Here is a 15,003-nt window from a genome sequence, read left to right on the forward strand (position 1 = left end):
GTTGTTGAGGTTTGGGTCGTAACTTTTGAGGCAATTAAGGGCTGTGTGGTGATCTCTGCTTGGAGGATAATGGCTATGGAGGGACTAAATGAGGTTGATGCTCTAGGGACTTGGATTGAGGGAGGAGAGGGATGAAGAGAGAGGATCAAGGAGAAGGTGAAAGTATTAATTTTTATCAGGCTCTGGTTCCCTAAAAAAAGAAAAAAAAAAAGATGTAGAGAAAACTGGTAAAGGAAAATTTTAAGCAATGTATAGTAGAGAAAAACTGATAAAGGAAAATTTTAAGCATTGTATAGTAAGTTTGATAGATTTGATATATAATAGATATAGAGATGTAGAATATGCAAGCCTTTTCCTGTGTCACACACACACACACACACACACACACACACACACACACACACACACACACACACACACACACACACACACACACACACACACACACACACACATACAATGAAATATAACAAGCTTCACTTAATCTTGTAAAAATCTAAATAGGTAAATACACACAAATGGAGTTTCTTTTTTTTCTTTCTTTCTTTTTATTCACAGCTGGTAATGATAATGTGTTGTGTGCCCAAGGTTTTGCATCTCTTGCTATCTTCTACCCCAACTTTCACACTAACTGTTCTTATCTTGTTAACTGCATGCCTCTCCTCTTCCCACAGCCTCACTGCACAAGACTTTACTTTCTCTCACCTATATTTTATCCACCTCCCTAAAGCAAGAGTTCACCAGTATTTAATCTTTCATCCATTATTGGTAAACTCTGGAACTCCCTGCCTGCTTCTGTATTTCCACTGCATATGACTGGACCACTTCCAAGACGGAGGTTTCAAGTGACTCCTTCAGTTTTGGATCATTCTTTTGGTTCTTTCCTTTATAGACTGGCACTTCAATGGGTCTTTTATTTTTCTACTCTTACATAAAAAAAGGTAATGTCAAAGGCTCCTACCAAAGCTCCTCTCTTTCATAGCATCACCGGATCAGTTCCTTAGTGGGTCGTTTGTATGAGAATATCTTTGTTGTTCTCAGGGTAGAATTGGAGATATCAGTATGAATTGGAACACTAATGCTAACTACCTAATCTGATCGTTTCCTTAATGGGTCATTTGTATGAAAACATCTGCATTGTTCTCAAGAGTGGGATTCTTGTATGAGTAGGAACAGCAATGCTAACTTAATAGCTGACCTAACTTGACCTCATGGCATGTTCCAGAGTGTGTTATTAATGAAGAGGGATGGATGTAATTTGTAGTCATATAGTCTCATTGATGTATATGTCACAGTAAGATTTTCCTTTCATGTATCTGCATATCTTTTAATTTTGTTGTCTATGAATAAAAAAAAAAAGACCAATTTTCTTCAAGAGGTATTCAATCCCTTCTTGACTTGATGGTTGCAAATATGTCAATGGCACTGAAAAAGGAAAACTTGTTAACTTGCACTCCCCCCTCCCCCCCAGAAAAAGAAAGTTGATAAATTTTCTAGAGGTATCTTGAAACTGCTCTTGACTTGATGGCCCAAAATATGACGTTACAATACAAGCAAGGAAGAACTACTCTTGTGACGAGCAGAGTAAAAATAGACTCTGGGCAGCTTGACCTTGATGCTTAATCTTGTTTAGTAATACGTCTGTTAAGCTTCCTAGATTTATTGCAGCAGAGGGAGGAGCTGAAGGGGAAATACCAAGGCTCCATTTGCCACTGGGCTTACCCTCTCCTGCATCTTGTGAGTCTGTGCTCTTGATATTTCATTTGCTTTTTTTTTTTTTTTTTTTTTATTATACACTTCGTAAACTTACATTTACTGGTTTGTCCCCCCCCCCTTTTTTTTTTTAAGAGCTCCACTAGCCAATTACAAAAAAAATTATGAATAAAAAAAGGCCCATTTAATGCCATTTCTCATTAAGATGTCAGACAGAATGATTAAAAAGCAAGGGATAAGTGTCTTGAAATCTCCCTCTTGAAAGAGCTCAAGTCATATGAAGGAGGAAATACAGAAGCAGGCAGGGAGTTCCAGAGTTTACCAGAGAAAGGAATGATTGAAAATCCTGGTTAACTCTTGCATTAGAGAGGTGGACAGAATAGGGATGAGAGTAAGAAGCTTGAGTCACAACCAGTCAGTACTGGGCACTCTTGAACCTCTTCCCCTCTTCTTCCCACCAACCCTAGGGTGAGAGAGAAAGAGAGAGAGAGAGAGAGAGAGGAGTCCTGGGTTTGGTGAGGGGAAAGATGGGGTGGCTTGTTTGAGTGAGCTCCCAGTACTGACTGACTGACTTAAGCTATGAGGGGGGGCTGGAACTAGTGTGTGTGTACGTTTGGATTGCATGTATTTATGAACATCAAGGCCAGGTCTGTTTAGCTGAAGCTTTAGCACAGACATGAATAAAAAATACAAGGAAATGGTGCTTTTATCCTAATTCCCTAACTTTTGTAGAAGTGATAGTGAAGTGTTAGACATGACTTCTCAGCCCCAGCACTTTATATAATGTTATACTGTATTCTCAAATATATTGGCATCTTGACTGTTCTTTTAACAGGCTCTAATGGAAGTTATTGGAATTTTCAAGAATGTTTTCATGGTTCTGAAAATAGTCTGTAGCATTACTGGGGGAAAATGTCCTTTGAGAATCTAACTAATGTTGGGTCAGGTGTGGCTGCCACCCTCTTGTGCTGGCTGTCTTTTGCTCCAAGGAAAGAAGCACTAGGTCCTCTAACATATTCTCTCTCTCTCTCTCTCTCTCTCTCTCTCTCTCTCTCTCTCTCTCTCTCTCTCTCTCTCTCTCTCTCTCTCTCTCTCTCTCTCTCTCTCTCTCTCTCTCTCTCTCTCTCTCTCTCTCTCTGCTCTTATATAATGGTGAGTGAGTCATCCACCATTGTGACTTACAGCAGCTTCCATTGTGTTGTGGTGTGTGTAAAGGTGCCCTCTTATCACCTGGTTTTGTATGCCTGGCCAGAGGAGTTATGTATTGCTCCAGGTGTTTCAGGCAGGAAGTTTGATATCAGACAACTGCCTCCATCTGTTACCTCCCTGTTGGCTTGATATAATGTAATTTTTAGGTAGCAGATAGTTTAAAAAAATCTATCAGCTGCATCCTGTCACATCCCCAGTTCTTTTTGGTCATTGCAGTGCTCTTAATGTGAAGCAGTTTGTTGATTCATTTATTAATTTCTTGATCTATAGAGATGAAATTCAGTGGACTTAGTGACACCAAGTCTTGTAGCAACTGTACAGTAGGGTTAGTGGTGGCCAGTGTTAGGTGGAGTCTGTCACTGTAACACACACACACACACACACACACACACACACACACACACACACACACACACACACACACACACACACACACACACACACACACTGGAACAAAGGAGAGAAAGAGGAGATTTTGGTAACTATCTATAAGCTGGTAAATAAAGTGGAAGAAGTAGATAATGACACTGTTATTAAAAGAGACAAAAAGTCATGAAAGTAGAAGGGGACACTGACACAAGGTGAGGAAAGGAAGAAGAATAGTGTTCCACAAAGACACATTGAAGTTTGGAATGGACTAAAAGAGAAGATATAGTTCTGGTGACAAGTGTGCACAAACTAGAGGAAAAATTAGACATTTATAGATAAAGAGGGAAGCTCAGGGCCTGTAAATTACAACTAGGTAAACACACACACACACACACACACACACACACACACACACACACACACACACACACACACACACACACACACACACACACACACACACACAGACATCTGCAAAACTCAATCAACTCTTCACTGGGATGGCCTTTGTCTTGAAACAGTTGACATTGTATGGAAGGAGAAATACAGAAGTAAACAGAAAGTTCCTTAGTTTATTACTGTGTGTGTGTGTGTGTGTGTGTGTGTGTGTGTGCTTGCATGCGTGCATGTGTGTGTCAGCTGGTGTTTTGCAGTCTGTGTTTTTTATGCTTACAAGTAGCACAAAAGGCTAAAGCTTTCCTTGTAAGTAGCACAAAGGGCTAAAGCTTTCCTATTCCTTCATGTTGTACAGTTGTAAAATGTATAAGTATGAACTGATGTTGATATGCCATGAAGACCTACACCCTCTTCATTTTCTTTAAAGTCTTGTTCCTCTTCATCTTTTCCTTCTTTTTCTAATTTACATTTTCCAAAGCAAAGATGAGGTACTGAATATACTGAAGGGCTTTTAACATTTCCAGAATCTTAGGAATACATCTAATTTTTCTCAAGTAGAAGATTAGGTAAAGAGTGCATTGAAGGACTATCTCTATTATCTGTGTGTATTTGATGTTTCCCAAGACAAAGATAAGATAAAAGGTTCATCATAGAAGCACCAACACAAAATGAGGTACAAATATTGAAGGACAAACATTTTCCTAAGATAAAGCTGTGATAGAGAATGCACCGTAATACCTAAGCCCTGCCCTGCATCGTCCTGAAATAGATAGCACTGCCACATGGGTGAGAATGGAGCCATTGATAAAGGTTGAGTGTGGACATGAAAGGGATCATCATATCAGTAACTTGTTGAGGTCCTGGGGCATCAGGTGTTGGGGCCGAGCCAAGCCAGCACAGATAAGGAGCAGGTTATCTTCCTTACACTTATTATCTGTCATTTTATCAAGACATCAGGGGAAATATCTATACCTTTAAGTGTGTGTGTGAGTGTGGGATTTGAGTCAGGTTTACATTGTTTATTTGGCCGTTATGCAGCAAGTAGAAAGGGAATGTCTTAAGAGAGAGAATAGTATTTATATCAGTAGTTGTAGTCTCACCATATAAGGCATCACACTTTACTCCTGTTTCTGTATCTAAGTCACATTTTTTCACCCTTTCAGATGTGGACAAGCTAAGTGGATGATGACCACCACAGACCGAGGTAAAGGGGTGGAGGAGGGGGGAAAATGGTGGGGCGGCAGCGGCAGCAGCAGTGGCGGCAGTGGCAGGGGGCTGCACCGACACCTCCATTGACCCACCCCCCCCTCCTCCACTTCCTCTTCCAACTCCAACTCGTCTTCGGCCTCCATCCCCCCCAGTGGAGTGATGGTGCCGGGCGGGCCAAAGGGACCTGATGGCACTGTTATTGAGGAGGTGAGGCACTGAGGGGAGGAATGAGGAACTTGGTGGCACTGTTATTGAGGTGAGGCACTGAGGTGAAGAGTGAGGGACCTGGTGATGCTGTTATTGAGGCACTGGAGCAAGGAGTGGCTCTGTCAGGGCAGCTGCTCCTGGTGTAGACTTAACTTGTGGCACTCAGATGGTGGTGTAGTGACAGGACAGTGAAGGCCAAATGAAACTCACTCAGGCCTTGGTGATCACCTGAACCTGATTAGTGATGTGTTGGACTTCTGGTGCTTTGAGTGTCCTGCTAGGGCTTAGTCTTTGCAGGAACTTCTCACAGCTAGTTTATTTGCCTTCACTTGATCAGTTTCTCATTGTTTCTGTGGCTAGTTTTTCCTGTAGTCTTCACATTAATACTTCAGTGCTTATGGCTAACTTATCTCAGTCCTCAGATCAGTTTCTTTGTTTTTGTGACCAGTTTATCCTGTAGCATTCAGATTAACCTGTCATTGTTTCTGTGGCTTAAGTATTCTATGGCATTCAGATCAAATCCTCAGTGTTTCATTGGCTATGTATCCCAGAGCCCTTAGATCAACTTCCCAATGTTTCAGTGATGCAAAGGGATGTGGTATTGACTGGCGAATCAGAAGCACAGTTGACACCTTACTCATTATGTTTCCCAGGTAATGACAGCTGTGGTGGGCAAGAAGCAGCCAGTGCGAGGCCAGGCATTCCGGGCACCCAACGGGGGAGTACGTGTCCTACTTGTGCACAGATGACAGCACACTCTACAGGCCTGGAGGTGTGTGGGGTGTGGGAAATGATGGTGCTGATGCTGGTGTTGAATGTTGTATCTCAGTCCCCCCCTCTCCCCCCCCCCTCCCTCTCTCTCCTCTCTCTCTTCTCTCCTCTCTATTCATCTCTCTCTCTCTCTCTCTCTCTCTCTCTCTCTCTCTCTCTCTCTCTCTCTCTCTCTCTCTCTCTCTCTCTCTCTCTCTCTCTGCTTAGATTTTCTCACCTTGTTGCAAAAAGTTCAGTTGATATCATAATTGAATTTGAACTGAATAGAAATGAAACGTTTGGATGCTGTTCATTATATAGTACCATTAACATAATCTTCTCTTCCTTATTTATCCACACATATATTCTTAGGTATTTTAAGTGTATCTGTTTAATTTATCTCGGGAACCATCTTCTGTACATCAACTGGCCTTTTGTAGTCTTAGTTTTCCTACATAGGTGTGTTTTCCTCACAGATTCGGTTTATATAGAGAGCCAACGTGTTGACCAGCCCTTCTTCATCTGCTCAATTCAGGAGTTCAGACGCGTGAGTGTTTGTTATTATTAATGTGCATGTGGGACAGAACTTAGAGATACTTTTCTTCATGGCAGTATTTCTTTTATTTATTTATTTATTGTTATTCACATGTATTTACACACGTGTACATGTTTGTAAAGGTCAGCCAAGATAAAAAAAAACAAAGACAAAAAGCACATTTAGATTGTTTTTAGGTATTCTGTTTATGACCATGAAATCAATAATGCCAGTCACTACATCCTTCTTATGCTGTCATGTTTGTCATTATGCAGAGCAAGCGTGACAATCTCATGGTAAACATCAAGTGGTTCTACCGGCCCTCGGAGGTGCCGGAGACAGTGTACCAGCGGCTGGCACAGGACCGCAACACTGAGAATAGTAAGCACACCTTGCTATGCTTTGTTGAAGTGTTAGGGCCCTCAGTCAAGCTCGTGGAGGGAGGGAGACAGAGATGCAAGCTTAGAGGGAATCAGTAAAGGTGTTTAAGTGGTGTTAGTGATATAAAATAGATGGTGTAGGGTTAGTAATCAGGATAGGACAAGAGGTATATTTCCATAAATAATAGTGGGTCACTGTAATGGTGTCCTTGCTCTTGTACTAAACAGTATAGTGTGTGTGTGTGTGTGTGTGTGTGTGTGTGTGTGTGTGTGTGTGTGTGTGTGTGTGTGTGTGTGTGTGTGTGTGCAATACAAGTAAGTGTATGTGTGTTTACTGCATTTGCTGGCATTTATGACACACCACTTTTTCAACAAAGATGCTTGGTTTTGTTACATGAGCATAAAGTGCAGAATAATCTTTTATACAAATCTTTTCATGGGAGAAATGCATCTCAGATGCCAGCAAATGCTTAAATTAATTATTTATGTTGTTTATTTGTGATTTTAGTTTATTTCATCTTGTAATTATTTACTTATCCATTTTTTTACATTTGATTTTATTAGCAATACTTTTGAATCACTGGTGTTTAATTAAATAATTTATCTGTTGGTTTAAAGGTGCACACCAAATAGTAATGATTTGTAATTTGTTTATTTATTTGTTTGTTAATTAATTAATTAATTTATTTATTTATTTATTTATATTCTTTTATTTATTTGTCTGTATATTTACTCACCCATGCACCTTTGCTTTGCTTGAAAATAAAGGAAACCACCTTTGTCATACTTGTCAGAAAAAACTCACTAACAACATGAATAGCAAACACATTTATTTAATGTTCTTTTTATTTGCCATTTTCTTTTTATTTAACTTTTTATTTTTGCTCAGCCGTGGGCCTCCGCCTAATGTGTAAATATTAAAAAAATCAGCACCGTCACTCCCAGATAACAAGTCGCTGGTGACTGACGACCCGGTGATCAAGTCGCGGGAACTGTTCATCTCAGACGCCACAGACACATACCCTGTGTCTGTGCTGCGGGGATTGTGCCGGGTGGACCACTACTCCGACATCCACTCTGTCAGGGACTTCCTGCCTGAGGACAACTCCTTCTTTTACATCCTGGGGTGAGGGAATCTGTCAGTGATGGATAGCTTGTGTGAGACCTGCCAGGGGTGGATGGAGGAGTTTAGGGAATGACAGAATGTGTGTTATCTTTATTTATTTTTAATTTTTATGTATATTTGCCCCAAGAAGTGACATCAAGTTTAGTTAATTTCATGACTACAAATCAAATAGAAATTATCATATACACAGAGACTGCTGTATATTAACAATTCTGCAAAGATCAAGAACCATGAGTGTGGCAGATGGATGTATTTAGTTACAATATGACACTATGGGCAACTATGTGTTATGAACTGTACTGCATTAAGTGTAATTAATGCTGTGGTTAGTTAACTCTACCTATTCATGGATGTGTGTGTATGGGTGTGTTGCAGATACAACCCAGAGACGCGGCGGCTGGCCTCCACACAGGGGGAGATCCGCGTGGGACCTTCACACCAGGCCAAACTGCCCGAGTTCAAGTGAGTCACCACACCAGCCTTGTGCCTTGACTTAGTTCTGCCATCTCTCTTAGCTCCATCTGCAAGCCTGTGGTGAAAGTGCTTTATCTGCTGTCTTGCTTTCTTTACAAAACTTAGAATGAAACTTGGTGGCAAAAAGAATATTTACAGAAAGCAAGTAGAAAGAACAGTAAGGGCATTTATATACAGATGTGTGCTTGTGTGTGTGTTTTTATTTGTACTTGTATATTTAATTCAAGTTCAAACAATTTGAATCAGTACCATGTTTTCCTATATTTTTATTTCTTTATTAATTAATTAATTAATTAATTAATTAATTAATTAATTTATTAATTTATTCATTTTTATCCAATCTAGTCTGAAGAGCATGTGTATTCATTTATCTCTTGAAATTTATAATATTTGAGTCAGTTTCTTCTGTTTCCTGGTATATTTCAATGCAACATAGTCTTGAATTGTGTGTGTGTGTGTGCTTGTAAGATGGAAGGCAAAATAAACCACCCCTACACCAGTCACAACCCTCACCATCCTTCACAGGGGCAATGTAATAGTGGATGAGCGGCCAGAGGTGTGTGCCGACTGGGAGGAGCAGCGGTGGGTTCCTGGGGCATCCCGAGACACTGATCTCCTGATGTACCTGAGGGCAGCACGATCCATGGCAGCATTCGCTGGCCTGTGTGACGGAGGCTCCACCACAGACAGGTGTAATGCAGCCTCCAGGGACGACACTACTATCAATGCTTTGGAGATGGTGTGTTGCCAAGATTTATCTGTAATGCTCTCTATCTGGTTATCTTAGTCTTGTTCAGTTACTCTACTTCATTGTCTGCTGCTTCTTGATCTTTTCATTACTCAGTCTGTCAAGTATTTTCATCCATTCTGCTTATTTTAATTGACTTATTCTATTCCACTGTGATATCTTTATGAGTTTTGTTTGGTTACTCAATCATTCTCTCAACTTCCTTCCTTTATTTATTTTTACTGCACTTTACTTTTATTTTCTCCCATTAAAATTATACTCACTGGTTTTCTCTACAGTTTTTATCACAGTTATGCCCTGGACTGTGCATCATTTCCGAGCCATCCTCCTCATCTTCACCCTCTGCTCTTCCTTAGCTTCATTTTGCTTACTCAATCAACTCTCTCATGCTTCCTCTCTCAGTCTTCCTCTTCATTGCCTTCACTTTTTGCCACCACTTGTCCCCATTCATACCTATTTCTCCTTTCATGTCATTCTCATTGATTCACTTCTCTCTCTCTCTCACTTCTTTAGTATTTATTCATCAGCAAAAGATCATTCCTGAGAAATTTTCTTCATTATTACCTTCACTTTTTGTCTACAGTCACCACCATTCTTAGCTCCTCCTTTGATGTCATTCTTGTTGCTCCACTTCTCTATTTTATAACTCTATTCATTTGCCAGCATTGAAAGATCATTTATGAGAAACTGTACCTAATCATATGTGTGATATTGAAGGATTTTACCATTATGCATTACCTACATAGATTGGTAGATAGATGGATACTTACTGTATATAGTTTATTGACTACAACCCAGTAAATCATGAAAAAAAAAACTATGTATAATTTCATCTAATGTGAACTTAAATGCAAAGGCTTACACCACACACGAAAGCACATATTCACCATTGTCTATACATCCGTCTGCAGCTACACAACAGTGACTACGACCATGGCAAGGCCCTACAGGCACTGGTCAAGTGTCCTGTACCTGATGGCATTGAGAAGAAGTGGTCGGAGGATGACAGGGTAAGTGTTGGTACAGTCATGATCTGAATCCCTGTAATCCACTGCACTCACACCTATCATGTTTGCAGGTTCCCAAAATTTTTTGAACTCTTGTCTCCTCTCTATCTGTTTATCTTAGTCTTGTTCAGTTACTCTATTTCATTGTCTTCATTGTTGTCAAGTTTTGCAAGGAGATTGTTAGGAAAATGCTAAAGGTAGTGTGAAAGTGTGTAGTATTTTAGGAGACATAATCAGGACTAACCCAGCATTGCAAGATTGTTTATCTCCTTAGAATCTAGTTTTGCAAGATTGTCAGCAATTTAGAGGATTTAAGATTGAGGGAAAATGCTATAGGTAGTGTGAAGGTGTGTAGTATGTTTGACTTGTTGACAGGACCATACTCAACATTGCAGGGTTGTGATGCAGTTGAACAAGTCACCTCTCTGTCACCCTTGCCTTCTGTGGATCCTGTCATGTCTTCAGGTTGTTGTGCATGCATTTGTCCTAGTGGTGTTAATTGAGTTGGTGGTTTGAGTGAGTTTGTGTCTTTGCAGAAGCGGTTCATGAAGGGCCTGAGGCAGTATGGCAAGAACTTCTTCAGGATCCGCAAGGACTTATTGCCCCACAAAGAAACAGTAAGTCATTGGTGGTTCTCTCTCTCTCTCTCTCTCTCTCTCTCTCTCTCTCTCTCTCTCTCTCTCTCTCTCTCTCTCTCTCTCTCTCTCTCTCTCTCTCTCTCTCTCAATTTTTTTTCCTAGTCCTGTTATCTTACCATCAGTCTCCCTTCTCCATCTTGTCCTCTTCTTGTCCTCTCATTTTCATTCTCCATCACTCCTCACATCTTGTTCCTTTACTTTTTCTGTCCTTCCTTCTTGTCCTCTACTCTCATCTCCATCCACCTTCCTTCTTGCACACTCCATTCATCCTCCTTCCCTTTCATACCCTGTGCTTTTCACCAACCATCCTTCCTTTTTGTCCTCTCTTCTTCAGTCACTCACCTTCCTTGTCCTCTCATTCATCATCCAGTCTCTTTCCTCCTTATCCTTTCTACACTCTCCTCCTCCATCCCATTGCAACCATCTGACCTCACTCTATCAGTTAGCTCATCTCTTTACAGAGTGACCTGGTGTCCTTCTACTACCTGTGGAAGAAGACCCCCGCAGCAGCTGGCCACAGACCCCACCGCCGCCACCGCCGCCAAAATGTGCTGCGGCGGATACGGACACCCCGGGCACAGCGCAACACAGGCCCCAGTGACCCCCTGGACCCCTCCTCAGCCTCAGAGAAGGACGACGACTCTGATGACTCAGACTCTAAGGACCGTCAGGGTTACCACTGCCGCCACTGTTACACTACCTGTGAGTCACTGCTGCTGCTGTGCTGAGGCTGGTGCTGTGACTGAGTGTTATGGGTACAGAGTGATACTGAGGTTGGAGGAGAAGGGAGGAAAATCTGAACATGGTGTGAAGAAGAATATTGTTTAGGGCAAAGAGAGAAAGAGAGTGAGAGAGAAACCTCTATCCTATCATGGTATTAAAAATAGATTTATCTTGGTAAAGATTAAATAACTCACAAAGGGAATACCCTCCATTACACATGAGAGAGAGAGAGAGAGAGAGAGAGAGAGAGAGAGAGAGAGAGAGAGAGAGAGAGAGAGAGAGAGAGAGAGAGAGAGAGGCACAGATGACAACTTGTTCCAGCCTGTTTTAGGCAACACATGTATCAGCTAAACCTGAGAGGGAGAGAAGTCATAACTTAAGTCATCGTGATACTAAAAATGATAAAATCACCACATCAAAAATGACTTACCTTGTGCAATCTAACTGTGACTAGAGTGAGGTGAAGTGAGCTCATTAAACTCACCTTATCAAAATTATTTATCTTATGTAACCTAACTGTGAGTGAAGTGAGTTAAGCCATTACTGACCTGACAATGTTTCCTCTCCACACAACAGCCTCCCGTGACTGGCATCACGCCGGGAAGGACAAGCAGCTGCTGTGTTATGAGTGCCGTATACACTTTAAGCGCTACGGGGACCTGCCTGTCATCACCAACCCTCGGGAGCCTCCACCTGGCTCTGGACGTCCTCCACCCACGCCCACGGAGGAAGACTTGCGGATGAGGACCCGCACTCGCTCCAAAGAGATCAGCACGAGGCACCGTGCTGCCCGTCGGTCCCGAGCCAACACGCCGGATATCACAGATGAGTGCCCCACACCAGACAGGAGGACACCCGACCGACGGACACCAGACCGCAGGACTTCAAGACTGTCCAACTCACCAGCTCCAAAGAAGGTGAGTGAAAGGATGAAGATAGGGCAAGTGTCATTGGAGGAGTAGGTGGAATGGGTACATGCTCTCATAACCCAGACCAAAGAAGCAGTGTGGAGGAGATTGTTGGTAGAGGGATGAAGGAGGTACTATACTGGTGACTTAAGAGTAGTGAATAAGATGAATGTATTGTGTCTGGTACTAAGGTGGATGAGTCATTTGGTATCAGAAGGAGGCAGTAAATGTACAGGGATGAGAAAGATGAGTAAGAACCACAAATTACTAGGGAGCGAGTGGGGAAGATTGAAAGATATAACTTCACAAGGAGGGGGTGGGTAGGGAAGACGGAGTAATTTGCATCACTCAGCACATCCATATTTGCAGATGGAGGACAAAAATCCCCAGCGGGTGAAGCGTGCCATGGGCTCTGACGATGCCTCAGGCTCCTCCACCCCAAGCAAGAGGAGGCGGAATGGTGGAGACGTAAGTACAGTGGTGATGGTGGCAGAGATTGTAGGAGGGAACTGTTGGCAGCTGGTGAAGCATTTGTTAGTAGTGACCATTATAAGTTGGATTAGGGAACTGCAAAATTGAATGGAAAAAGAAGGATAGGATCTCTTTTAAATGGCATATCTAGAATACTAGAGAGAGATATGAGCAGGAGTAATTAAAAGGAACATAGATTGTAAGCAAATAGAGACTTGTGTCATGGCCACTCCTTTAAGAGGCCTCCTAGACTCCCAGCTTACCTTGGCCTGTGCACCTGCCTGAGTTTTTAATGACAAGTAAAGTGTGGGTCAATTTATAGGGAAGACATTTTGATGTAAGTGATGGATAATATTAACTTTGTGTTTCTGTTACAGATGTCTGGGTTGAGTTCTGAGGAGAGCTCTGATGAAGGGGATGGATGCAGTGGTGATCCCAGCTCTCCTTCCCCCATGAACCCCTCCACCCCCACCCCACAACTGATGCCTGTCTCAACCCCACAGCCTGAAGCTCCTGTCCCCTCCCCTGCCTCCCAGCATCCCCCCCACCCCCACCACCACATCCACTGTCACTGCAACCACAACTACCACCACCACTCCTGCTACTACTGCTGCTACCACTCCTCCTCCAACCACCACCTCACTGCCCCCAATCACTCCCACAGCCTGCTCCACCATCACCACTGCTACCACTACCACAACTGTAACCACCACCACCACCTGCATCCCTACTCCTACCCCAGCTTCCATTCCTCCTGCTACTACTATTGCCACATCTCCAGCTGTCACAGTCACTGTTCCTGCTGCTCCCCCCTCTTCCACTGCAACTGTCCCACCTCCTCCTCCCCCCCTCCCTCCACCCCAGCTCACCTCCTCCCCCTGTCATCATCAGTCTCTCCCTCCTCTGTCCCACCACCCCCCAAATCAAGGCAGCTGGTGCCTGCAGGATCTCTGTGGCCCATCTTGCCCCCCTCCCCTGCTTCCATCCCTGTCACCACCACAACCACCACCACAGCCACCACCACCACTACCACCCCTTTGGCCCCAACCACCCAGGTCACCCCCACCTGGAGCAGCATGGTGCAGGCCCCACTGGTATCCACTGCCTTACCCCGCCTCTCCCCTGGTGGCCCTGTACCTCCACCTCCCCCAGCCCACTCTGGCTCTGCCATCCAGCCTCAGGTGATCACCCGAATCTCCACCGCCCCAGCACCCCCACCCACCCAGGCCCCACCCTCCACCCCAGGCAAACCCCTTGCTGTTCCCCCTGGGGTGCCCATCACTGGACCAGGTGTTATGGGGCCAGGCCTGGGTCGGCCCGGGATGGGTGCCTGCCGGGTGGTGCCTCAGTCTGTGCCTCCTGCAGTGCCCCCGCACCTCAGCCCTGACAGTGGTGGCTCCTGTGGCACCAGTGGGCCCCTCCCCACCCATCAGTGCTGCACCCAGCCCCCTGCGTCCCACCTCCAGCCTGGAGGAGCGGGGTTCAGTGGTGCGTGCTCCTGTCAGCAGTGTGCCCCACAGTGTGGTGGCCCCACAGACCACAGCTCCCACACCTATCTCACACGACAAGCCCCCTAAGGTGAAGGCTGAGGCAGAGGTGGTGAGGTATCCTCCAGGGCTGTACCACCCTGTCCTCAGACCAACTGCCCATGGACACCCTCCACTTCCCTCACATCACCCACCCCCCAGCCAGCCCCCAGCCACCTCTGCCACACTGTCTGTGGCCAGCACTGTGCCGGGTACTTACCCAGCCAGTGTGGCAGCTGCTTTGTCTCGGCCACCACTCATCTCTACCTCAGGCATGCTCCCCCATCCCCCAACTGCCCCCATCAAGCCTGAGCAGATTAAAAGGGAGGCTGAGCCGCCCTTCAGGCCAGACAAGATCAAGTATGAGCCACCAGCCCCACCCGGCCCCCACCATCCCAGTTCCTCCCTGCCACCCCCCCTTGAAGTGTTCAAGGGGGAGGTGCCCAAGGTGGAGCCCAAGGTGGAGGTGAAGCAGGAGCGCGGTGACCGTCCAGAGATCATCGCTGAGATCAAGTCTGAGCCCAGGAATGAGATGTCCAAGCTAACCCCCATCACCTGCTCTTCTGGCCTGCCCCCTGCCAGCCTGGGCTCCCTTCCTGTCAGCCTTTGTATCC

The 15,003-nt window shown here is 44.3% G+C and overlaps 1 protein-coding gene across 1 annotated transcript in view; it reads left to right on the forward strand.

The window, feature by feature from the left end:
- The window catches only part of LOC135091215 (arginine-glutamic acid dipeptide repeats protein-like), a 28,937-nt gene that overhangs the window by 1,604 nt on the left and 12,330 nt on the right, over positions 1-15,003 (forward strand). The window contains 14 exon segments of the mRNA XM_063988658.1: positions 4,851-5,103; positions 5,757-5,875; positions 6,330-6,400; positions 6,664-6,769; positions 7,699-7,894; positions 8,270-8,356; positions 8,894-9,107; positions 10,028-10,126; positions 10,660-10,740; positions 11,223-11,463; positions 12,061-12,401; positions 12,762-12,860; positions 13,241-14,439; positions 14,552-14,997. Of these exon segments, the coding sequence (XP_063844728.1) occupies positions 6,682-6,769; positions 7,699-7,894; positions 8,270-8,356; positions 8,894-9,107; positions 10,028-10,126; positions 10,660-10,740; positions 11,223-11,463; positions 12,061-12,401; positions 12,762-12,860; positions 13,241-14,439; positions 14,552-14,997 (3,091 nt within the window). The 5' untranslated portion in view covers positions 4,851-5,103; positions 5,757-5,875; positions 6,330-6,400; positions 6,664-6,681.

Source organism: Scylla paramamosain, chromosome 37, assembly GCF_035594125.1.
Source record: "Scylla paramamosain isolate STU-SP2022 chromosome 37, ASM3559412v1, whole genome shotgun sequence".
Classification (NCBI taxonomy): Eukaryota; Metazoa; Arthropoda; class Malacostraca; order Decapoda; family Portunidae; genus Scylla; species Scylla paramamosain.